Below are 26,647 nucleotides of genomic sequence, written 5' to 3'. Positions count from 1 at the left end.
GGATTTGTGGTGGACAAAGTGGCGCTAGGGCAGGTTTTCTCCGAGTACTTCGGTTTCCCCTGCCAATCTTCATTCCACCAATTGCTCCACAATCACCCTCACCTATCATCTGGGGCTGGTACAATAGGCCAGAAGTGGCCGCAGTACAAGGGACTTAGTCCCACCCCACTAGCAATAAAGAAAAAAAACCCTCGCTAATCCGGGTCGAAATATGAAAAATGTTGTTCGCAGTTAAGTACATGAATGAATGTATGAGGGGGGGGGGGCGTTCTCGGCCCTTGAACCCTGTGCTTCAGTTAAGTACATACTTCAAAAGAGACGTGGCATTTTGGAAGGCAGACAAGTCACTTGCCTGTTCAGGGAAAAATTTGACACTTTCTTCAAACCTGCATTATTATATTAAAAAGAAACAAGAACAATTTCTGAGTTTCACAACACCAGGTGATTGCCCAGTTCCTCAATCCACTGGCTGATGTAAACATAACAAAAATAAAAACATAAATTATAATGTGAGGGATTTCAAGGAGACAATCTGTAGCACACTGTGTATATTTACACTTTCAGCGTTAGTCTAATAATTGTTTACATGTACTTTTTGTGTGTACGAAAGCCGACTTACACAGGGGTTCCGTTCCGCAACGTCTTGCGTAAACCGAATTCCATATTTTGATATACGAATATGTGCGCATGCGTGTTTCTGCATGCTAATGCTTTGTAGAGAAAAATGAAAACACGAGGAAAGTTTATTATAGGCATAGAAAATATGAGCCGGGATAGCTCAGTCGGTATAAAGACTGGCTACGGGCTGGACGACCGAGGGGTCCGAGTTCCAGTCCCGGTGGGAGTAATAATTTTCACTTATCCATGTCGTCCAGATCGGCTGTAGGGTCCACCCAACCTCCTATCCAAAGGGTACCGGGAGCTCGTTCTTCGGGGGAAAAGCGGCAAGGGGCGTGAAACTGATCACTTACCTCCAGTTAGTGCCGAGATGAAGAAAATGTGGATCTACATATCCACTCCCCCATACGCCTTCATGGCATACTGCTTGATTAGTTAAGTACAGGGGACAACTTACTTATAGAAAATAAACATTTGGAGCAACCAAACTTCATGTACGTTACGTTTAGTGATATTGTGCGTCGCTGACAGAGACATTTGGGCTCTCTTCATGCGCGCGCAGGGCTGATTGGTGTTTCCGTAGGCAGACCAGAATTTTGTGCCTTAGGAAAGAATCTGCATAAATCGAATCTTTAGTAACCCGTAGGATAAACGGATGTTGGACGTTGATTTTTTAAATGCGCTTAGTGGGGGGTGGAGTTCAACTGGGTCCACTCGGCACGGCGGACACTGATTGGCCTATTGTACCTGCCACGGGTGATTATGATGGAGAATTTGGGAAACCGAAGTACTCGGAGAAAACCTGCCCCAGCGCCACTTTGTTCACCACAAATCCCACTTGACCAGACCTGGGATCGAAGCCGGGCCGCCGCGGTGGGAAACCAGCGACTAACCGCTTGAGCTATGGCGCGGTCTTGGACATTGCTTTACTATACAGCAGTGTTTCTCAACCTTCTTAAGCTCAAGGACCAGTAAAATATCTGAATAAATTCTACGGACCACCAAGTTATGTAGGCCTATTTTTTTAAACCTGTGTGGTATTACCAACATTTGGGACATACTGTGCCATTTATAGCATAATAAATCAGAAGCATGTTTTGTATACATATAGAAACATAATTAATTACATTGGAAGTAAACTATTACAAGTGAATCATCATTGAACAAAGTTTTAAGTTTTATTAAAGAAATAAAGACTATGATATAATTAATTTTTACTTGCTTATTTAATTTTAATTAGTTTTGGTTGGATAATTTTTAATTTAATTTAATCTAATTTTAGTCTGCTTGCGGCCCACCTGTCACATCATCACGGACCACAGGTTGAGAAACGCTGCTATATAGGATTTGAAGGTTATGAAGACCTCTGTCCCAGAAGATAAAAGAGACGGAAGTTCTGAGCGGATATGACATAATGTTTTTGTTAGCAGTTCTAGTAAGCTATAATTTGAATAAGTCTGTTTTCTGGGATATTATGTCGTGCAGTACGGTTCTATGTTTGATGCTTCCTTTATGCTGGTTTCTTGCTTGGCTTACTCTTCCACGCAGAAGATGGAGAGGATACGCTCCTCCGAAAAGTCGGTTGACTGTCGCCGGCATACACGGCGTTATATCGCAGAAAATGGAACGTTTCATTATCACGGCTGTGAGAAATGCAACAAAGCCGCGACTTACCTGTTGATATTTACAATGTGTCCGTCATTCACTCCTCTTTCGTTCATGGACTGGATTGCTTCTTTGGTGCAAAGCGACTGGCCCAGAATGTTCAGTTCCAGAATATGCTTCCATTTTTCAACCGGACCATCTGAAAACAGTGAACAGAAGTAACTCAGGGTTACCTGTCGCGTGGTCACCACTGAAATATTTTGTTTTCTTCCCTTTCGCTCCCACTTCGGAGCATAACGCTGATTTCTCAGTTTCATTGATCGTTTTTACAGACGGTAGGACTCATTGGACGGGTGATCAGCTTGTCGCAAGGCCTCTACCTAAACACAAGACAACACAGACACATACACATACCAAACATCTATGCCTTGTGGGGGATTCGAACCCACGATCCCGGCTTCCGAGCGAGCGAAGAGAGTTCATGCCTTAGACCGCTCGGCTACTGTGACCGGCAGTGTATAAGAATAATATATAAAAATTCAAGTTCGTACCTCACAGGAAACAGATCCGAACCCTCGATCTCGGCTTACGAGAGAGCAAAGGCAGTTCATGCCTTAGACCGCTCGGCTACCGTGACCGGTACTGAAATAATAGTATAAGGTAAAAAAAAGGTGAAGTGGTCTCTGTGTTCATTTAATTAATCACTAAGCCATGAAGGCGTATGGAGCAGTGGTTGTATGGATCCACATTTTCTTTAACCTCGGCACTAGCTGGAGGTAAGTAGTCAGCTTCACGACCCGGCCGCTTTACCACCGGGGAAAGAGCCCCCGGTACGCATTGTATAGAATGTTATGTGGACCCCAGAGCCGATCTGGACGTGCAGAAAATTCTTGACTACCGGGACTCAAACTCCGACCCGTAGCCAGTCGCTATACAGACTACGCTATCCCGGCTCCGAAATATAACAGTTAGCTTCATTAATGCTTGCCGTCAAAGTATGAAGTGGACTTTTGTAAATATGCATTGAAAAATAAGGAAATCTACCCATAATTGAAAGCGATTCATTTTAATTATTCTTCTGTCATGAGGGATCGCTGGAAACGGGAGACACAATTTTGTTTGAGGATTCTTGAAAACTAAAATTGAGAGTACGTGTACGATATTGGTCCTTTAGAGTGCAGCAGTAATTGCATATGCATCTCTGGTTAACATATGTCATATTTTGTGCAGGCAACCTTGGGAAAGAAAAGTCCTGTTTGAATTACGACAGTATATGGTCAGTACATTGGAGAAAACTGCATAATAAGGAGCTCCATAACTTGTACTCTTCTCCAAGTATAATTAGAATGATCAGAGCAAGGAGGATGAGGTCGGCAGGGCATGTATCACGAATGTGGGAGAATAGGAATGCATATAGGATATTGGAGGGAAAGCCAGAAGGAAAGAGACCACTAGGAAGACCAAGACTATGTGGGTATATACTATTAAGATAGATCGTAGAGAGATGGGGTGGGATGGTACGGATTGCATTGATCTGGCTCAGGATATTGACCAGTGGAGGGCTCTTGTGAACACGGTGATGAACTTCGGGTTCCATAAAATGCTGGGAAATTCTTGAGTAGCTGCAAAATTTGCGACTCCTCAAGAAGGGCCCAGCTCCATCAGTATGTTTTTATTACTAGTGGGGTGGGTCTAAGTCCCTTGTACTGCGGCCACTTCTGGCCTATTGTACCAGCCCCAGATGACAGGTGAGGGTGATTGTGGAGCAATTGGCGGAATGAAGATTGGCAGGGGAAACTGAAGTACTCGGAGAAAACCTGCCCCAGCGTCATTTTGTTCACCACAAATCCCAGTTGACCAGACCCGGGATCAAACCCGGGCCGCCGTGGTGGGAAGCCAGCGACTAACCGCTTGAGCTATGGCGCGGCCCTAGTAACTAACTAACTAACTAACTAAGTATATGTTCAGTAAATTCTAGTAACCTTCTAATGACGACATAACGGTGTACGTCATTAAATGATGATGACGCGCGTTCTTTCGTATAGTCAACAGAGTTTTATTTACTCAGTTTTGCACCCATAAAGTTAATCTGTGGGATTCTCTGGTTTTCTAAAAAAAAATATTGTTTCCCTGAACGTCACTGCCCGACTGATCTTAGTAACAGAGATACGGCGTATCCTTTTCCTTAAGATATGAATTTAAGTTGTAAATATTATTTGCGTGATTCCTACGGCCGTTAATCTCGGTTTTCTAGACCGGAGCCGCTACTTTTCCATTCGAGTAGCTCCTCAATTATCCTTACGAGTCTGAGTGGACCCCGTTCCAGACCCACTACTTAGAAAATCTGGTAGCTCCGGGAATCGAACCAGAGACCTCGGGATCTGTAGCCAGGAACTCTGACCACTAGACCACAGAGAGTAAGTAGAGTGCGCTGGTGATGGCTAATGGCCCTGAATTGAGAGACGAGAGTAATTAACTCACTATAAGCATGGGGACTGTTATAAAATATTGGGAAATTGAGAGCAGAATGCATACTACGATCTGCCCCGCTACTAAAGGCAAAAATGAGGTAAATTTGTCCCTCTGCATATCTGTCTAAGCTCTACGCCATTAAGGAGTATGGGGCAGTGGCTGTATACATCCAGATGTTCTTGACTTCAGCACTAGTTTGAGGTGAGTGGTCAGCGTCGCTCCACGGCCGCTTTACCCCCTGGGAACGAATCCCCGGTATCCATTGGATATGAGGCTGGGTGAGCCCCAGAACCGGTCTGGAAGCTGTTGAGAACAGAAAAAAATGTTGCCACTACCGGGAATCGAACTCAGAGCCCTCGGCCGCCCAGCGCATAGCCAGTTGCTAACCGACTGCGCTATCCCGGCTCCGTCTGTCTCACTCCTGTTTCGAAAGAAACGTGCCACGTGGCAAGTACAGTACTATATCTGTTGCACATATGTGATCGCTCGCAAGGATACACACAAGCAAAGGGCAGTCTGCAGACGGGCTAATGAAGCTGCGGGAAAACTGGAATATCACATAGCTCTAAAGAGGGGGACGACGCCCCTTACGAGGTGGAATAGGATTCTACGAAAGATTTTAATAGAAAAATTTTAATGAATTTTAAGTAATTATTTATGTTATTTTAAGAGGACTGCAACGCGCAATTTTAGCGCGCATCAAAGCCGTCTAACAGTTTGGACGCATTGACACACCCGAAGATGGCCGTCTGTGGCCTGAACATGTCGTGTTGGTGTTGAATGGTGCATGTTGTAATGATATTTGCATTATTGACGCACTTAATACATAGACGTTTGATATAGTTTCGTATATTATAATTTTTTATGTTTTTAGACAGCAGACGAGAAGACAAAAGGTTCTGGACGGAATGGTAGCAAGCATTACGCGAATTCAGTATCCTCTTAATTTCCTACTGAATCAGGTTTTGTTTTGTTATAGTCGTTCCCAAATATCTGAAAGCTACTACAGTAAGCGATAAATGCTTTTGTCTCAGGTCATAAGCACGCAGCTACATTGCTGTGACGTCACTAACTGTGAACTCACCGATTAGAGAGTTGGCGCTGGCCACACCTGCACTGTTGACCAGAACATCCACACCTCCCAGGTTGCTCTTCACCCAACGGAACACGGAGCACACCTCGTTTTCTCGGGTGAGGTCTGCCTTCACTGGATACAGCTGGCCCGCTGCCGACTGCAGTGATGCTGACAGAGCCTGCACACAGCATTGATTATCCGGTTATTTCAGGGTCATGCATTAACTGTTACAATTTATGTAGGGCCTGTCTCGGGCAGTTAGACGCTGGCTTCTGACTGTGCAGTCTCGGGTTCAGTCCTCGCTAAATCCTTTGGAGATTCGTGATGGACAAAAGTGGCACAGTGTACGATTTTAGTCTCTCGCAGCGGTACTTATAAAGAGTATCTTCTGGGATATAACGCCGTGTAGTCTGTTGAAAGTCAACCGGCTTTTCAGAGAAGCATGTCACTTTCGTCTTCAGGGCCGACTTTCAAAGGACTACGCGGTATTATACCCAAGGAGAAGAGACTCTTCAAAGTGACCATGGTGAAGTTTTTTTTCTTTTTCCAACTTGAATCGGTTTTCTCCTACTAAACATTACTCCACAATTGCTTGTTTGTCGTCTATCACCGCAACCTGAAATGTGTGATAGGCCTCACCAGGGAACACATCATCACGTCCCGGTCTTTATGGCGACAGTTTGATCTCTGCCCCGACAGTTGGCCAATTACATACAGACTAAGGAAGTTTATTAGTAATCAGTTTATTTGATGACGCAGTCTCTACGTGCTATGTTACGTGGGTCCCTTGTCACCACAACATGGCGCGTCCTCAGGTTGCAGATGGAGATGTCCTACAGTTGTGGAGAATAATTTCGAATATACTGAATAAGCAGTCGCGGACAACCGAAAAGGGGTGACCCTCCAGCTTGGGGGTTGGAAGTGGGGCTGACAACTCCTCACCGAAAAATGAGCTTGTTACGAAAATGTTCAAAAATCCTCAGACCTGAACGGATCCTCTGGATAAACGACCTGGGTTAAAGACAATGGACTGAGGGTGTTTGAGAACAGGGTGTTGTGGAGAATATTTGGACCGAAGAGGGGTGAAGTGACAGGAGGTTGGAGAAAACTGCATAATGAGGAGCTTCATAACTTGTACTATTCGCCAAGTGTGAGTAGAATGATCAAGTCAAGGAGGATGAGGTGGGCAGGGCATGTAGCACGAATGGGGGCATATAGGATATTGTTGGGAAAGCCAGAAGGAAAGAGACCCTGGGAAGACCAAGGTATAAGTGGGTGGACAATATTAAAATGGATCTTAGAGAGATACAATGGGATGGTATGGATTGGATTGATCTGACTGAGGATAGGGACCAGTGGATGGCTCTTGTGAACACGATAATGAACCTTCAGGTTCCATAAAATTGCTGTGAAATTGTTGAGTAGGTGCAGAATTTGCGGCTCCTCAAGAAGGGCTCAGCCCCATTAGTAAGTAAGCAGTCACTGTGTGAGAATACATGCCTTTTGTACTGCATGACCGTAAGATCAGTGAGAAGGCAGCGCAACGTAATTTGAGCTGTGTAAGATTTGAGGTTTTCACGGCAGTGACTACGAAGAATGGCTTCTTCTGGGATGTAGCGCCGTGTAGATCTTGTGTGAACCGATGTTTCGGAAGAACGTATCGCCTCCATCTTCAGGGTAGAAAAATCCGCGAGCGAGGAACCAGTGTGAGCAGGTGTCTGCAGGTGTTCTTCATAATTTGAGATAGCACCTCGACTTTCATCCGCAAGGACTGAGGAAAATCCCGAAATCTTCAGTCAGAATAGTCATACCCGGAGCCGAGATTTAAAGCCGCGACCTACCATGTAAGAAGTACTTCGACGTTAGGTTAAAGTGTTGACATTATTATATGTAAGCCTCGTTTGATATGAAACAAAGATGGAAACAAGACCAGTCGCGCAACTCCTACGTGCAGATAACAGGATAACACCAGAAGCAAAACGACAGGTTGATTTCTCGAGGTATCCCTAACACGGAGTGGGCACGTGAATTCCATGCTGCTGAGTAATGACAGCTCGAAAGACCTTCAGCTTCTCGTAAATACAGGCGTTCCAAAGGTAGCCAACACTCTCCCTTCACTGGGATCTCTGCAAGTCTGTAACCGTTTTTGTATGAGGCTATAAATTATTTCTTACTGAAAACCGTCACAACACAACATTCAATAATACATGTAAGTAGCTGTAGGAGATACTTGTGCTACATGTTTCGGCCTTCAAAAGGCCATCATCAGGCAAAAACAGTAAACTCTTCGTTGTTGAATTGCATGTCAAATATAGAATACAGTACTAGACTTCAAAATATATACAGTGGTATAAAATGATATGAATGAATAGAAAATATAAATTATAATAAAAGTTTTAAGTCTTAAAATAACCAGTTACATAGTCAAAAGTTCAGTTAAAAGCTGTATATGTGATGGCAGTTGTAATCGTTTATACGGACATATTACACAATGATTGATGGGGGTTCGGAGGCCTGTTGTTATGTTGTATGTTTTTATTTAATATTTGATACTATTTGACGGGCGCCTCCGTTGTGCAAGTGTCCGATATGCTGGAGAGACGGATCACAAAAAGGCCATACATATTTATTTGCTATCCATATAGTCTATAAAACTAAACAGACACACAGTACACTTAAGTCTCAGGTTTGATTGTGTCTCGCAGTGTTTTCATGACTTTTGTGTACTGAAACAGCACGAGCTACCTTCCTAATCGTCAATGACTAATCTTTTTAGTTTAAACTGACTGCCAAATAACTTCTGGAATTTCCCACCGCGGCAGCCCGGGTTCGATCCCGGGTCTGATCAAGTGGGATTTGTGGTGGACAAAGTGGCGCTAGGGCAGGTTTTCTCCGAGTACTTCGATTTCCCCTGCCAATCTTCATTCCACCAATTGTTCCACGATCACCCTCACCTATCATCTGGGGCTGGTACAATAGGCCAGAAGTGGCCGCAGTACAAGGGACTTAGTCCCACCTCACTAGCAATAAAAAACCTTCTGAAATTGGAGAAGGGTTATTTCTTAGCCAGTCAACCAAACTTTGAACTGTAACTGTCATTTGTACTTCACTTGCATCTATGGCTCTACAGCCCATGTGGACACTGGCCGCTTTTTTCAGTTTCTTAATCTATACGCTCAGTAACACTCCTTGGACGGGGATCAGCCCGTCGCAAGGTTCCTACCTACACACAATACAAACACAGAACAAACGTAGACAGACATCCATGCCTAGAGTGTGATTCGAACCCACGATCCCAGTGTTCGAGCGGGCGAAGATGTTTCATGCGGCAACCGTAATCGGCTTACTTCACTGCTACATAAATAGAAACGTTTAATTTGAGAAAATGTGAGAAAGTGGAAGAGTTCATATTTTTGTAAGGCACAACAGATCACTGTGGTCGCGGTGCAAGGGCCAAGACGGCCCACGTTTATACATTCTGTTGTTGTATTTAGTAGAAGATACAGAAAGAGATTGCACAGCATTTAGTACATCCTTTTAGTGCTGAATAAATGAAAGTAACTAGGGATTGGTTATTTGTTGATAAATAGTTTTAATTTGTTATAGTATATCACTCTAATCCTTAAATTTCTGTAATGTAATGGAAATTCTATTAGCAGTTTTCAAGAAAATCACAATAATGTAATAAAATTCTTCAAGTAAACTATATTTAAAATTCATAATTTAATATATAACCTGTATAAGGTGGAGCCGGGATAGGGTAGTCGGTATAGCGACTGGCTACGGGCTGGACGAACGAGGGGTCAGAGCTCGAGTCCCGGTAGGGTCAAGAATTTCTTCTTCTCCACAGCGTTCAGACCGGCTCTGGGGCCCACCCAACCTCCTATCGAATGGGTACCGGGGGCTCTTTCCCCGGTTGTAAAGCGGCCCGGGGCGTAAACCTGACCACTCACCTCCAGCTAGTGCCGAGGTCAAGAAAATGTGTATCTATACATCCACTCCCCCATACGCCTTCATGGCGTAGTGCATAATTAGTTAAGCACAGGGACAGTTTTACCTTTTACCTGTACAAGGTTTATGAGACGAACATTCGTGAGTTAAAAATTACGAAAAGAAATCGACGGAGCTATAGGGTATTGGGGGTGGGGGAGCGATCAAAGATACTTGCATCCTATCCCTCCCCAATTTAATAGGCCCAAGTGTTAAGAGCCTTCATCGTTAAAACGTCACACTCAGAAACTTGTCTATGAGATTTAAGATTCTCACAGCTGTGGCTATGAAGCTTACGGTCTTCTGGGATGTAACGTAGACTCCATCTTCAGTGTTGAAGACCATGAAGATGGAGACAGCAAACTCTTTCTAAATGTTGGTGTGCATATGCTGAACTACACGTCGTCACATCCCAGGTCACTCTTACTTGCTTACTTACTTACTCATGGAGCTGAGCCCTTCTGGACGAGCCGCTAATTCTGCAGCTACTCAACAATTTCCCAGCATTTTATGGAACCCGAAGGTTCATTACCGTGTTCACAAGAGCCCTCCACCGGTCCCTATCCTGAGCCGGATCTATCCAATCCATACCATCCCATCCTATCTCTCTAAGATCCATTCTAATATTGTCCACCCACCTTCCCTGTCTTCCCTGTGTTCTCTTTCCTTTTGGCTTTCCCACCAATATCCTATACGCATTCCTCGTCTCCCCCATTCGTGACATTTTAGTGTCAAAACTGCCAGTGATCTACCACCCACTCGTATCGTCGTACCTCGCTTTAAGCAAAACTAGAGTTCACGTGATAAGGATAGAGTAGCGACTTCCCCACTGTTCACTTAACACAAGTGTAAAGCAATTATCAAGTAAGCTACATAAGAACAGAAAAATAGGAATGACCAATACGTATTTTCCCTTCAAAATCTGAATATAATCATATTATATTAAAAGTGAATTTACATGCTTTTCACGTATAATTTCCTTGCAGGCCTACGAGATCGACCAAATATCGTCCCGCGATCGACGCGTTGGACATGCCTGTTCTACACCACTGTCTTACAGTTCCTTCACTCATTATATCTTGCCCGTAAACCGCGCATAACTCAGATGGATTTCCACAGCATTCGTGTTTTTCGAGTGATGAAAGCGGATAAGAGCACGAATGTATCTGCTGTCGAGAGTATCTACCGAAGGATACGTCATAACTCACTCTGTAGACAAGAAGAAACACTGGGTGAACAGTTATGTGATGTGATGACTTAGAACGTAATGAGTCATATTAGGCTACCACTCACGCGCAAGCTCTCCCCTGCTCCACCATTAGTTGCCTAAAATACACGGAGGTTACTTTCTAAATAAAAAGTAAAAGCTATCCGTGTAACAGGCCGTAAAGGCCCATAGGGATGTGAAACGTTGAGGCTCCCACATTATCTACACAGTCGGCTCAAAGTTGGCGGTAAGGTTGTCAGCCTTACGCGCCAACCACGCTTTACTCCCCAGGAAAGTAGCATAGTTGGTTGAGGCACTATGCTACAAGCCGGAAGGTCGCGGGTTCGATTCCGGATGAAGTCATTGGATATTTCAATTGGCCAAATCGTTCCAGCCGCACTATGGCCCTGGGGTCGACTCAGCCTCTAACAGAAATGAGTACCAGTACTTTCTGAATAGCTATCTTATAATTTATGATTTGATGACGCTGTCAGTATGGAGACTATATAGCGTTAAATGGTAGGATTATGAATTGGAAAGGATTTGGAAGGAGGCCGTCGTGGCGTAATCTATCCCAGTATTTGCGAGTAGAGACTGAGGAAGTCCTTACAAAAGAAAGTCAGTAGGACTACGTAATGAGAACCCCACGAATAACACAGATCTTGAGCACTGTTAGTCCTATATGAGCTTACCTCAATATTCTCCACTCTCCGTGCCATTCCTATCACTTTGAGGCCATTCTTTACCAGTTCCTTTGTGATGGCAGCTCCTATGCCAGAACTGGCTCCAGTCACCATGGCGACGCGACCTGCCCACCGCTGCATTGTCGTACGTTGTCTGCAAGCAAGGGGAAGGAGCGTACACGCTTATATACACTTTATCTATGACATGCAAGAACGGCGTATCTCGTATATTCTCTGTAATTGAACTTCCCACTTGACTGGCAGCAGCGATTGTTCTCTCAGGATATGACGTGACTAAAAATAGTGATAATTTGTTTCAAAGTAAGCGAACTTTCCATGAATGATTAATCGGTTGTTGCTACCTGCTGGATCTGGTCGTATTCCCGGTGGGTTTGTGCAAGTCCACTGACATAAGGATTGTAGGGTCTTCACGGATCATAATCAACCCTTTTTCACTTAGTGGCGGGTGGAGTCCAACTGGGTCCACTCGGCACGGTGGCCACTGATTGGCTTATTCTGCCCCGGGTGATTATGATGATGGAGAATTTGGTGGAATGAAGGTTGGCAGGGGAAACCGAAGTACCCGCCCCAGCGCCAGTTTGTCCACCACAAATCCCACTTGACCAGACCCGGGATCGAACCCGGGCCGCCGCGGTGGGAAGCCAGCGACTAACCGCTTGATGTATGGCGCGGCCTATAATCGGCTCTTAGTTACAGTGTGCCACCCAACCTCCATCCATCCCTCACCCTCACGATGCAGCTGTAACCACTGCCCCGCTAACTCTTACCACACTTCTCACGCGCAACTCATGTGCTTTTTCTAACAACATGGTAGGTACTTCACGGCTTCTCGTAGTCCAGCAGTAACAAAGGCATGTATATATAGGCCTAATGATAATGAACCTTCTCAGTGCAGCAATTGGTAATGTGGGTGACGTAAGCTTTTGTCAATCCGTGGACCGGTGGGCTGCTACACACTGGTTGTCTGTGAAGACATCTGAGTGGGTTTCGAAACGTCTTACGGTAAAGGTAAAGCTATCCCTGTAACAGGCCGTCAAGGGCCCATAGGGCTGTGAGACGTCGAGGCTCTCACATTTTCTAGACAGTCGGCTTACAGATGGCGGTGAGGTTGTCAGCCTTACGCACCGGCCGCACCCTCCAGGAAGTTCCTGGTACACATTTCTTTTAGAGGCTGAGTCGACCTCAAGGCCCTAGTGCGCCTGGAAGGATTAGGTAAACTGAAAAAGAAAATCCACCTCATCGGGATTCGAACCCTCGACCTTCCGGCTTGTAACATAGTACCTCAGCCAACTACGCTACTGGGTTCCCCTTACGAAACGTCTTAAGAGTACTTAAAAATACAAACACGTCGGAGGCCCACTTGGGAGATCTAGAAATAAACGGTAGCGTAATATTAAAATTTATCTTACATTGTGAACTGGTTTCAACTGACTCGCTGTAGAGTGAAATGCAAACTTTTGGGAACATGGTCGTTTATATTTGACTTCCGTGAACAACAGAGCAAATATCAGCTTTCCGAGAAAGATTCTTCGCTACTGAGTTGGCCGGTAGCCGGTAGTGTGCTTGTTAAGAATGGTTGCAATACAAAAGGCGAAATGACAAGAAAGATTCTGTTTCCTGTATTGTGACATGACGCCTGAAATCCGGAATAGCGGAACCAGAGTAGAAGTTCCTTGCTAAGCTACGATTCGGTAAACAGGTTCCCGTGGAAATGACACACGCAACAATTGAAAAACCACCGTTCCTCTGAAACGGCAAGGTATACACATCTCTATAAGAATATAGGAATTGTTAGGAAACGGTGTTTTCTGGGGTGGCCATCCCGAGGCTATATAGCGAGGATCTCAGGCAGCTGAGAGGAGATTTAAGTCAGTTGACTTTCGAGACGTCAGCGTGTCACGATATGAGCTTGGCAGCAGAGAAGTTGAATTGACGAACTGAGGCACCAGAATTACTGAGTGAAGTTCAGTGGAGTTGAAAGTCTAGCTGTGAAGATAAGACCTTACGTGTGCTATATTACCGCGATATATTACTTACTTACTTACTTACTCATGGAGCTGAGCCCTTCTTGAGGAGCCGCCGATTCTGCAGCTACTCAAGAATTTCCCAGCAATTTATGGAACCCGGAGGTTCATTACCATGTTCACAAGAACCCTCCACTGGTCCCTATCCTGAGCCAGATCAGTCCAATCTATCCCATCCTATCTCTCTAAGATCCATTTTAATATTGTCCACCCACCTACGGAGGGGTCTTCCTAGTGATCTCTTTCCTTCTGGCTTTCCCACCAATATCCTATATGCATTCCTCGTCACCCCATTCGTACTACATGCCCTGCCCACCTCACCCCCCTTGACTTGCTCATTCTAATCATACTTGGAGAAGAGTACAAATTATGAGGCTCCACATTATGCAGTTTTCTCCAACATCCTGTCACATCATCTCTCCTCGGTCCAAATATTCTCCTCAACATCCTGTTCTTAAACACCTACCGCGATATATAGTGGGTGTCATTTAGTGAGACTGTTATAGTTCCTGTGTTAAACTCCGCCGCCAGGAAACGGACAGCGGAAACTGTAATAGACTGAGGACACTGTTATTTGCAGCAGTGAACTTTAAAGTGCGTAGATTAGCGTTAGCGCTGTAATTGCCTGTAGTACAGAGTAGTGTATATAAGGCGTCAATAAATCCAATCCAAACCCCGTCTAATAGTCACCCCTACACGTGACAGCATTAACAGTATCGCCACACCAGACTGTCCACACTCGATATCTGCTGCGTGCAGATTAACATGAAATTGATAACAGTGAACTTCATCTACCTTGCTGCGCGGGCAAACCTTACTGTTCTTGATGGAATATTTGGACTGTGCTTATTAACGACAATATCATCGTTCCAACATCCAAGGTGAAATTCAAATCAGGTAGCCTGTAATAGGCCAAGACGATAAAGTGTAAAAGAAAAAAACAATTTTATGTCAGTTTTGTTGTCTGTAAGCACGCTGGCATTCTTGGAAGGTTTTCACGTGTCTCATTTTCTTTCTTCCGTGAGAGGTCTATATAAAGACACTGTGGGTATATACAGAGTGTCCCAGAAGGAGTGTGCCAAACTTCGGGAGGGTGTTCCTTATGTTAAAGTATGCCGATATAACCCAAAACACCTATGTCCAAATTTGAACGGTTACGGAGATAATGGCCAGAGAAGTGTGAAACTTTGACCGGTGTTAAACACTTGTTGATTACAAAATACATATTAAAACAGGCAGGAATATGTGGTTTCTGTAATGTTAATAATGTACGTAACATCAAACTAACTTGTGAGTGACATGAAGCCATTAAATTGAACTACAAAAAACTCGCACGTCATGTCAAAGTTGTCGAAGCACTATACATGACACATGAATGGCAAGCGCTGACGTAACATTGCTGACTGCGCGTTCTGGTATGCGAGTGTATGGGGCTAACGTGAGCTGCCATCACCACACTCAAGGACAAACGTAGATAAGACATGCCAGCTGACAGGTATAGTGCGTGGACTCGCCAGAAGACCACACTTTTCTCGGGCCATTATCTCCGTAACCGTTCAACTTTGGACATCGCTGTTTTGGGTTATATCGGCATGCTATAACATAAGGAACACCCTCCTGAGGTTTGGCACATTCCTCCTGGGACACTGTATAGTATATACGCCATGAAGGTGTATGGGGGAGTGGATCTATAGATCCACATTTTCTTGACCTCGGGACTAGTTGGAGGTGAGTGGTGAGCTTCACATCCTGGCCGGTTTACCCCCGAGGAAAGAGCTCCTGGTTCCCATTTGGGTGGACCTCAGAGCCGGTCTGGACGATGTGGAGAAAATTCTTGACCCTACCGGGACTCGAATTCCGATCCCTGTACCGTCCATCCCGTAGGCAGTCGCTATACCGACTGTGCTACCCTGGCTCTTTCCAAATCTGTATATTCACCAATCAACATTTGTCTTATATAGGATTTGAGGTTCTCAGACCGGTGGGATATAACCCAGTGTAGTCCGTTGAAAGTCAACCGACATTTCGGACGAAAGTTTCGTCTTCATCTTCGAGGTCGAAAACAAACAAGAAACCAGTCTGCTTGTTACTTGCTTTGCTTTATTCTTCGACCCTGAAGATGAAGGTGACGTGTTGCTCGGAAAACGTCGGCTGCCTTTCGACGGACTACACGGCGTTATATCGCAGAAGACAAAACTGTTCTGAAAACGCGAGTTCAGATTTAAAAAAACAGTTGTAGAAAATTCTCGGGTTATATGTTGCTGTTAGGAAATAACATTCCAGAAATGTACCAAATTCTAATTTGGGTGATAACTGTTGTAGAAGATTCTGAAAGATTGTTGAAATTACAAAAAAAGAATGGGCACTATACAAAGCTCTAAATATTAAGAACATTTTGTTAGCACCTGTAAGATAATGCTGAATAACTGGTTTAAAACAGAAGATATGTCACTCTTCAACGAAAGCAGGACGTTTGTTTATAATTAGACGTCATTTAAATCGCTTTGTATGCAGACTGAATCCTAGCAAATACACGGCGTTCTGACTTGCATATAAACACGTTTTTCTGTGGCTGCACGAATTCCACCAGGTCACTCCACTATAGAGGGTAGGAGCTCAAGATAGCCCTGAGTTCTTCACTCTAAAAGCGAAAGATCTAGATGTCCTCTGATCAAACCTCTGCATTCACACTTAATAATAATCTCTGTTCAGATATATTGTAACGGATTTAACCAGCGCGTTGCAAGTCAACAGCTATGTAAACACAGTCCAACAGTCAACAATAGAGGAAGCTGTGTGTTCTGCAGATCCGACCGACGCGCCAATAGACTGGCTGGATAGCGATCACGTGATATGTTTACTGCAAGTCCATGTCCGTTCCGCGGCTATATAAGTGTCAGAATTCGTTCAGGGCAGTTACGAATAGTAACAGTAGCGGCAGAAGCACGGGAACAAGCATTCAAGCTTGAGGAGTGCAGAAGAGTACAAGAAGTCAGTCTGTGAAGATTTAACGTGCAATTTGAAGACTTTATTTGTGCTGTAGCGCAGTGATATTGGGAGTGTGTAATTAATTGAGACTGTTATATGTAGTTCCTGTGTTACAAATCCGAGAAGACCAGTGCAGATAGTAGCGTGGAGTGCTTCGTAGTGTGAAAATCAGTAACAGTGTTATAATTATTTGTAGTTATCACCTGTAAGTATTCAATAAATCCAATTACCAAACCGAACCCCGTCTTTAGTCACTGATTCACGTGACAATATGTTATCTACGACACAGATTTTGATGACAATTATGACGAAGTCCATTCGTGATATCTGTAAGATGCTCTGTTGCTAAGCAAGTCCTTGGCTAGTAACAGGTGTTACCAACATGTTCGTTGGCTGCAGTGTGGTTAGGTTAACTGGTGTTGACCCTTACCAGCGAAGTCATTGCTGGTTCCTAGCCACACTGGAATCATGACCCTGTATTAACTGTCAGACGACTCTGTGACTCGTGCGTCTCTGGCCAGAATTTTGAGCTTAGTTACATGTCCGCTGTACCCTCTCGTCTTGCTGTTGGATGGGCAGAATTTATGTTCCATTTTGCTGACGATCCGTCTTCAGATCTTGAACTGAGGATCGGCTATAATGAGTTTTTTTGTGGGGCACGGGATTCCTTGGTCCCAGGTAAATTCCGGGCTAATATTTCAAGTTAGGCCACGGCCGATTTCTTCCACATCCTACTATTCGAAGCTGTTGTCTAGTCAGAGCTACTAACAGGATCCTTCAGTTAACTACAGAGATGAAGAATACTGTGTTGCGGGGTGTAACGCCGTATAGTCCAGTAATAGTACACTGACGTTTCAGAGAAACATCATACATTGATTTAGAGTGTTGAACAGGTAGCCAACAGGAACAAGGCGGGAAGCCACTTCCTTGGCTACTTGTTTCGTGCACTCTTTAACACTCAAGGAGCCGGGTTAGCTCAGTCGGAATAGCGACTGGCTACAGGCTGAACGACTGAGGGGTCGGAGTTCGAGTCCCGGTAGGGTCAAAAATTTTCTATTCTCCAAATCGTCCAGACCGACTCTGGGGTCCACCCAACTTCCTATCCAATTGGTACCGGGGGCGCTTTCCCCGGGGGTAAAGCGGCAGGGGCGTGAAGCTGACCTCTCACCTCCAGCTAGTGCCGAGGTCAAGAAAATGTGGATCTATACATCCATACGCTCATACGCCTTCATGGAGTAGTGCTTAATTAGTTGAGCACAGGGAAAACTTTATATATTTTACTCTTTAACACTGAAGATAATGGCAGTGCTCGGAAATATCGGAGAACTGCCGCCTATCGGAAGATATCGCGTATCACATGTACCGCTGTGCCTCTCGTGACGTATCACATTATAGAGCCGGGATAGCGACTGGCTACGGTCTAGACGACCGAGGGGTAGGAGATCGAGTCCCGGTAGTGTAAACAATTTTTCCTTCTCAATGTCGTCCATACCGGCTTTGAGGCCCGCCCAGACTCTTATTCAATGGGTACCGGGGCTCTTTCCCAGAGGGTAAAGCGGTGGAGATGTGACGCTGACCACTCACCTCCATCTAGTGCTGAGGCCAAGAAAACGTGGGTCTATAAATCCACTCCCTCGTATGTCTTCGCGGAATAGTGCTTAATCAGTTAAGTAAAAAGAAAACTCCGTGGCTTGAGTACGCAAGCGAACTATACCGACCGAGCGACCGCCGCTTATCGACGAAGTTAGTGACAACTTTAGCGGATAGATGGTGTCGCGTGGTTGGCGCAACTATTCTCACGGCCGTTAATCTCGGTTTTCTAGACCGGACTTAAACAGTTAAGTACCGGGACAAATTTATGTTTTTTTTTGGCGTATCATATTGTTGTAAAGAGATAACACTTGCAACAGATCGCAGACCCAGAACGATAGTAAGTCAATTAAAAATGAAAGAAAAGTATTTATTGCACTATTCGGAGGCTAAAGTTGCTTCTAATATGGCACAATATAGCCCAACTTTAGTTCCCGTTCTCCCGAAAAATATTACTTTTGTTCTTAGCTAGGGTGTCTTTCACTAGAACTGGTAGATGCAGCATGCCTCTGTCACGTGTACGGATGCTCCAAAGGAAGTAAGGGAGGCGGGAAGAGGCAGGGAAACAAAGAAAATACAGCGGTGCAAAATGTAGCACTGTAGAATGTTGGTTGTCAGTTAATGGGAGTGCGCTGTTACATGTGTTTGCACATGAAGAATTAAGCATGAATCTACAAAGCTGCATTACAATTATGTGATAATTAGATACCCGTCGCACTGTGCTCTAAAGGCGGGGGCACGCGGTACCGTAGTTGGTTGAGCCACTATGCTACAAGCCGGAAGGTCACGGGTTCGATTCCCGATGAGGTAATTGGATTATTCAATTCACCTAATCCTTCCAGCCGCCCTACGACCCTGAGATCAACTCACCCCCTAACAGAAATGAGTTCTGGGAATCTTCCTGGGAATAAAAGGCTGCCGGTGCATAAGTCAGACAACCTCAACGCCATCTGTGAGCCGATTGTCTAGAAAATATGAGAACCTCGACGTCTCACAACCTTATGGCCCGTCACGACCTCTTACAGGGATAGCTTTACTTTTGTACCTTTATTGTACTCCAAAGGCTGCAACCCACAGCTGTATCCCAGAGGAAGGGGAACGTCCGCCTTTGAAGCCGCTACCAAGCAACGGCTACTGAAGATTAACAGACTGAGAGGACCTAGTGTGTCCTCTAGTGATTTGTCAAGTGTGTAGAACAGTGAGAGCATAATCCTTACTTGTAGGTACGTTTTGTAAGAGTTCCTTAAATCCGATTACCAATCCAAACGGCGTTTATAGCCACTAAGAACGTGACAGTATTAATCCACGAGTTTGTTTATGCAAATCTATGCTTTACTTCTGCATCACTATGCACTGAGCAGATGCGAACTTGAAACAACGCAGTTCGCTTTCCGTTGCTTCTGCATAGTGCTTTTAAAACGCTAACACAATGTTAAGTAGAAAGTAAAGTTGTCCCTGTGCTTAATTAATTATTCACTATGCCTTGAAGACATATGGGAGAGTGGATATATAGTTCCACATTTCTGACCTTGGCACTAGATGGAGGTGAGTGGTCAGCTTCACGTCCGGCCTCTTTACCCCCGGAGAAAAAGCCTCCTGCACCCATTGAGTGGGACCGACAACCGGTATGGACGGGACTCGAATACGGGCTGTCTAGCCCGTTGCTCATGGCTATACCGACTGAGTTATCGTGACCCCTTTCTTGCAAGCATTAATTCCCATATGTAATTTAAAAGGTTAAGGTACAAACAGATATTCAAGGGAAAATAGTGACTTAGCTTTTTGGCATAACATTTTCGTAAGCAATATGCTTATGTGTTGATAGTCACCACCAATTTTTTTTATGTGGGGTTAAATTAAGGACAGTATCTACCGTCGTTAAGTGGACGTGCGAAGTCTGGTAAGGTAAAGTCGGTAAAGTCCCCTATGCTCAACGAATTAAGCACTACGCCATGAAGGCGTATGGGGGAATGGATGTATAAATCCACATTTTCTTGACCTCAGCACTAGCTGGGTACACTATGTACACGTAAAGGGACGGTTTATGGTTGAGTATTTGTGAGTGTTATTCGTGAGAGATGTCTGTACACGATACATTTTCTTGTAGGAATTGAGTTGCTCACAGCGGTGACTAAGAAGGGTACTGTCGCCACTCATGCATGAACAGTGACTGAAATAACTTTAAAATCTTAGTTCCATATTTGTCCACTAGTTAGTACTGCCAACGGCAAAAGTTCTTTTACAGAAGCATGCCCCGAAAGAAAGTTTTTTAGTTATTTACTATTAAAAACAAAACCAATAACATAACTTCTCAAAACGGAACCGATGGTCTAACATTTTAAAAACAGGACCAAATGCCTAACTTTGTGGACTTGCAGGAGACAGATTCTGAGATCAAGTCTGATTTTTTAAGATAAACTTTGTTAGCTTGGTAGCGCTGATGTGGTGGGACCATATGGTGATCATTTTTAAATTTAATTTGATCACACGCTAATGCGTTAAACGCCTTGCTGATTTCTAGGATGTGACGCCATATAGTTTAGTAGAATTTCACAGACGTATCGTCATATTAAAAGGGCCGTGGATGCCCATAGGGTTGTGAGACGTCGAAACTCCCACATTTTCTAGACAGTCGGCTCACAGATGTTGGTGAGGTGAGCCTAACCATAATTTATATTACACGGAGCAAAGTATTTATCAGATATATGAAATGCACCGTTCATGACATTAGAGCCTTAAAATGTGAACTACGAAATAATATTTAAAAACTCAGTTTTTCCTTCTCACAGACGTTGCGTGTCCATTACAGAGACCATTCACCTATTGGTGTTTAAGAAAAAAATCACTGTTGATGATGAGAATGATACGGCACCTATAAATGTACTGTATCATCAGAATTAAAGAGTTCTTTTAATGTTAAAGCCGACGGTACTGTTTTTAAAAAAGGTTAAGATACCAACTTAAACCTACTTGGAGCCGCGATAGCGCAGTCGGTATAGCGAGCGGCTACGGGCTGGACAACCGAACGGTCTGGGTTCCAGTCCCGGTATGGTCAATAATTTTCTCTTCGCATCGTCCAGACCGGCTCTGGGACCCGCCCAGCCTTCTATCCAATGGGTGCAGGGGGCTCTTTCCTCGAGGGCAAAGCGGCCGGGATGTGAAGCTGATCACTCACCTCCAACTAGTGACAAGGTCAAGAAAATATGGATCTATACATCCACTCCCCATATACCTTCATGGCATATTGCTTAATTAGTTAAACATAGGGACAACTTTACTATCTTTACTTTTACTTAAAGCTGCTTAAAATGTAAAGTTGACTTGTGATGCAACTGTTAAGCACCACGCCATGAATAAGTATGGGGAGGTGGTATAACTGCCCCAAACAAAATTTTAAAACTTGGAGCATAAAATTGTGATCAACAACATACTTATACATTAACGAATCATAGAATAAACCGCATATTTTTACGTCACACAAATATAAATTCTAGGAGTAGAGTAGAGTAACAGGTCCAGACACACTTCTAAGACATGATCACTTTTTAACCCAGTGCACAAATTACAATAAAGTACCTTACTGCAGGAACACACAGCTCAGGACTGCGCCTGTTGTCAACTCAAGTGTCACTGCGAGACTATGGACTCTGGTCCGTGATGACACACAGCACAATGGAGCATTATCTCGAGGAGAATGTTAACACTCGCAACCAATTGACATAGCCCCTCGAGTGTCTGTTAGGATAATGACTTTATTGAAAGGTTAATGCTTTTGTTTAAAGCTCTAAATCGATGAATACAGCCATGCGGGGGGGGGGGGTTGGCGGAAATCAGTCATTTATATAGCCTTGTGCAAGTTCCTGTTAAAATAATGTCATTGTAGAACGGTTTATGCTCTTGTTTAGGGCTTCAAAGCGATGGAACCAGTCACCTGAGGGCGGGAATCAGTAATTTCTAGCCTTGTGCAAGTTCCTGTTAAAATAATGTCCTTGTAGAACGGTTTATGTTCTTGTTTAGGGCTTCAAAGCGATGGAACCAGTCACCTGAGGGCGGGAATCAGTAATTTCTAGCCTTGTGCAGGTTCCTGTTAAAATAATGGCCTTGTAGAACGGTTTATGTTCTTGTTTAGGGCTTCAAAGCGATGGAACCAGTCACCTGGGGGCGGGAATCAGTAAGATTTAGCCTTGTGCAAGTACCAATTAAAATAATATACTTGTAGATCGGATAATGTTTTTGTTTAGGGCTCGAAAACGATAGAACTGATCACCTTAGGGCGGACATTTGTCAACGTGGGGGGGATAGCTTCACCTTTTTCTTTTCACGTCTCCGTGTTGTTTCATTTACCCTAATACTCTTGAAATATGGCAACTGCCTTTCTCAGCCGGTGGGGCTTGACGGTAGGCTTGGTAAGGTGCGAAGCTCCGAAAACAAGGACTTCCACTACGGGTTAATGTAACACTAAAATGTATACAACTGTAGTAGTCGATTTCCTGGAAAACGAGGAGCTTCGGTTTAAATATGGTTGGACTGTACTGTTGTTGACAAACTGAGAATCAGTGTCCTGCAGCAGGTTCTGGATCCACTAGAAGACAAAAATGTGCATGTGACCACCCGCAGATTTTGAAATTAAGAACGTTAGAGTTCGGTAGTGTACTCCGTCTTTCGAAAGACAGTGCGTGTATATATATATACATTTTAATACACTTATTAGTCGACTTACGACCGACTTCCGTTCTGACAGGTCGTATGTCGGCCATATATTTATTAACTGTATTTTTTAATATTTTTATCATCTTTATAATTTATTTTTAAAAACTTTTACATTTTAATCATCTTTTATTTTTCATTTCTTTTTTGGTCGTAAGTCGACCTTACCTTATTATAAGAATCAGTATGAAAAAATATAAATACACTTTTTCTTTAACATTTTCTCAAGCAATGATTTTCCCGAGTTCTGTTTGAATTGGACGCATTTCTGCCATGCTAGAACGCTCTTTCCTTAGAGTTCAATGCTATTTACTTAGTTCAAGTGGCTCCGTTCCCTCTCTCTCTTCAATCTGATCCTACAGATTATGTTATCGGTCTTTTATGTTGCAATATACTGATTTAACTTCTTTTGTTCTTTGCTTTGCGTTACTTTTATATTCGCTTGAGGTGTAACCTTTCCCGTGCAGTTTGTATTAAGGAAACCTTCTTTTGGTATACGAGTACTCTGCTAGTAACATATGAGCATATGGGTATTGTCAGTTGTTGAAAACATACAAAGAATTAGTTCTCACAGTACTCAGATGTCTACAGATAGGATATGAGGTTCTCACAGCGGTGATTAGAATTTTTTTTTAATTCGCTTCGTGGGGGGCTGGAAACCAAGTGGGTCCACTCCGCACGGCGGCCACTGATTGACCTATTGTACCTGCTCCGGGTGATTATGATAATGGAGAATTTGGTGGAATGAAGATTGGCAGGGGAAACCGAAGTACTGGGAGAAAACCTGCCACAGCGCCACTTTGTCCACCACAAATCCCACTTGACCAGACCCCAGGATCGAACCCGGGCCGCCGCGGTGGGAAGCCAGCGACTAACCGCTTGAGCTATGGCGCGGCCTGGTTAAATGTGTTTATATTTACTGGGATATAACGCAGTGTAATCCGTTGACAGTCAACTGACGTTTCGAAGTAACATGTAGCAGAGCTGTTTGCTACCTGCCCCACGATGGTTTCATGATTCTCTCGCTGATGGACTATGAAAGTGGAGGCAGTATGTTCCTCCGAAACGTCAGAGTCCTTAAGGTGTCTCGTGTGTAGCATTAAAGTGGTTGTCTCCGAAAGAAAATACATTTCTTAACATGACCAAATTGAAACCTGGCCCAATGGCGGTGTGGGCAACTCGATACAAAATAAGCCTGTGTTGTGTTGATAGTGAAATCTATTTTTTATGATTTCGCTTACATGTCCATAATTAACAGATGTTATTTTTACTTGGTAAACAGCTTTACACGGTGTGGTACCTGCTCCATCGCTCGAAATCTAATCTTCTTGTTGTCTCTCTAATCTTGTTGTCTTGTACATGAAACGGCTTTTATATGCTGCCGAGTCCCAGTGATGTCAATGTGTGATTGAAAGCATTACGAGTTACGTAATGAGGGGAATATCGTGTCACATATTCAGCATTTACTGCGACAAGTGAAGCGCAAACTACGAAAGAGTCAGTGAAAGGGTCAGAAATGGAAGTAAAACAGCTGTAATGGACGTAACAGGTTATGTGTGTGTGTCACTAGGTAGCAGCACAGTCTAGCTTCATGACGGTCTAGGTAGAGACGCGAATTCGCATCTTCAGAGGTTAGTTTCAAAAGCTAAAATGGCGACCGCGCCTGAGGGTATACTACCGAAGTGCACTGTTCTGTAGTGCATTTTTAGTGGGAAAGAAGACTCAACTCAAAGAAAAATTATAAAGAAATGTTTCCTCTTTACGGTGGGAAGTGTTTGTCGCGTAAATCGATTCACAACTGGGTAGCAGACATTTCGTTGATGACGTGAAGAGGTTGTAACGAAACTGCGGAAGTAGAAAGACTTCCATGCTGCGGGTTTCGACGCAATGATAAAGCGATGGGGCAAGTATCTTAACAGCAGGCAATGGTACCCCTCAGTTACTGACTGATGCACACGTGTCTACCGCACAAACTTAACCTAACCTGACTTAGCCTAGCCTAATCTAACCTAACCCAACCTAACATAACCTAATCTAACTTAACCTAGCCTAGCCTAGCCTAGCATCGCCTCGTCTCGCCTCACGTGATGTTACGTCAAGTCACGCCAAGTCACGCCAAATCACGCCAAGTCACATCACGTCACTTCACCTCACCACACCTCACCTAATTTAGCAGGGAATGGCAATCCTTAGTTACTGATTCATGCGCACAAATCTACTGCGCAAACGTAACCTAACCCAACCCAGCCTAACCTAACCTAACCTAACCCAACCTAACTTAACCTAACCTGACCTACCCTGACCTAACATAACCTAACCTACCCTACCCTAGCCTAACCTTGCCTCACTCCGTCTGGCTTCGCCTCACTTCCAGTCACGCCAAGTCACGCCAAGTCACGTCACGTCACCTCACCTTACTTCAAATCACCTCACATCACCTCATCTATCTTAACAGCAGGGAATGGTACCCCTCAGTTACTGATTGATGCGCACGTGTCTACCTCGCAAACTTAACCTAACCTGACCTAGCCTAGCCTAATCTAACCTAACCAAACCTAACATAACCTAATCTAACTTAACCTAGCCTAGCCTAGCCTAGCCTAGCCTAGCATCGCCTCGTCTCGCCTCACGTGATGTTACGTCAAGTCACGCCAAGTCACGCCAAATCACGCCAAGTCACATCACGTCACTTCACCTCACCACACCTCACCTAATTTAGCAGGGAATGGCAATCCTTAGTTACTGATTCATGCGCACAAATCTACTGCGCAAACGTAACCTAACCCAACCCAGCCTAACCTAACCTAACCTAACCCAACCTAACTTAACCTAACCTGACCTACCCTGACCTAACATAACCTAACCTACCCTACCCTAGCCTAACCTTGCCTCACTCCGTCTGGCTTCGCCTCACTTCCAGTCACGCCAAGTCACGCCAAGTCACGTCACGTCACCTCACCTTACTTCAAATCACCTCACATCACCTCATCTATCTTAACAGCAGGGAATGGTACCCCTCAGTTACTGATTGATGCGCACGTGTCTACCTCGCAAACTTAACCTAACCTGACCTAGCCTAGCCTAATCTAACCTAACCAAACCTAACATAACCTAATCTAACTTAACCTAGCCTAGCCTAGCCTAGCCTAGCCTAGCATCGCCTCGTCTCGCCTCACGTGATGTTACGTCAAGTCACGCCAAGTCACGCCAAATCACGCCAAGTCACATCACGTCACTTCACCTCACCACACCTCACCTAATTTAGCAGGGAATGGCAATCCTTAGTTACTGATTCATGCGCACAAATCTACTGCGCAAACGTAACCTAACCCAACCCAGCCTAACCTAACCTAACCTAACCCAACCTAACTTAACCTAACCTGACCTACCCTGACCTAACATAACCTAACCTACCCTACCCTAGCCTAACCTTGCCTCACTCCGTCTGGCTTCGCCTCACTTCCAGTCACGCCAAGTCACGCCAAGTCACGTCACGTCACCTCACCTTACTTCAAATCACCTCACATCACCTCATCTATCTTAACAGCAGGGAATGGTACCCCTCAGTTACTGATTGATGCGCACGTGTCTACCTCGCAAACTTAACCTAACCTGACCTAGCCTAGCCTAATCTAACCTAACCAAACCTAACATAACCTAATCTAAC

General features: G+C 44.3%; 1 protein-coding gene across 1 annotated transcript in view; it reads right to left on the bottom strand.

The window, feature by feature from the left end:
• Positions 1–21,912, bottom strand: part of LOC111873476 (dehydrogenase/reductase SDR family member 11) — a gene marked incomplete in the record, with an annotated part of 27,382 nt that extends 5,470 nt beyond the window's left edge. Inside the window, 4 exon segments of the mRNA XM_033755103.1 lie at positions 2,293–2,422; positions 5,780–5,948; positions 11,660–11,804; positions 21,855–21,912. Coding sequence (XP_033610994.1) covers positions 2,293–2,422; positions 5,780–5,948; positions 11,660–11,791 — 431 coding nt within the window.
• Between the last annotated feature and the right edge of the window lie 4,735 nt (positions 21,913–26,647).

The sequence above is a fragment of the Cryptotermes secundus genome, unplaced genomic scaffold, assembly GCF_002891405.2.
Source record: "Cryptotermes secundus unplaced genomic scaffold, Csec_1.0 scaffold380, whole genome shotgun sequence".
Classification (NCBI taxonomy): domain Eukaryota; kingdom Metazoa; phylum Arthropoda; class Insecta; order Blattodea; family Kalotermitidae; genus Cryptotermes; species Cryptotermes secundus.
Note: the sequence above shows the minus strand (reverse complement) of the source record. Positions and strands in the feature narration are given on the sequence as shown.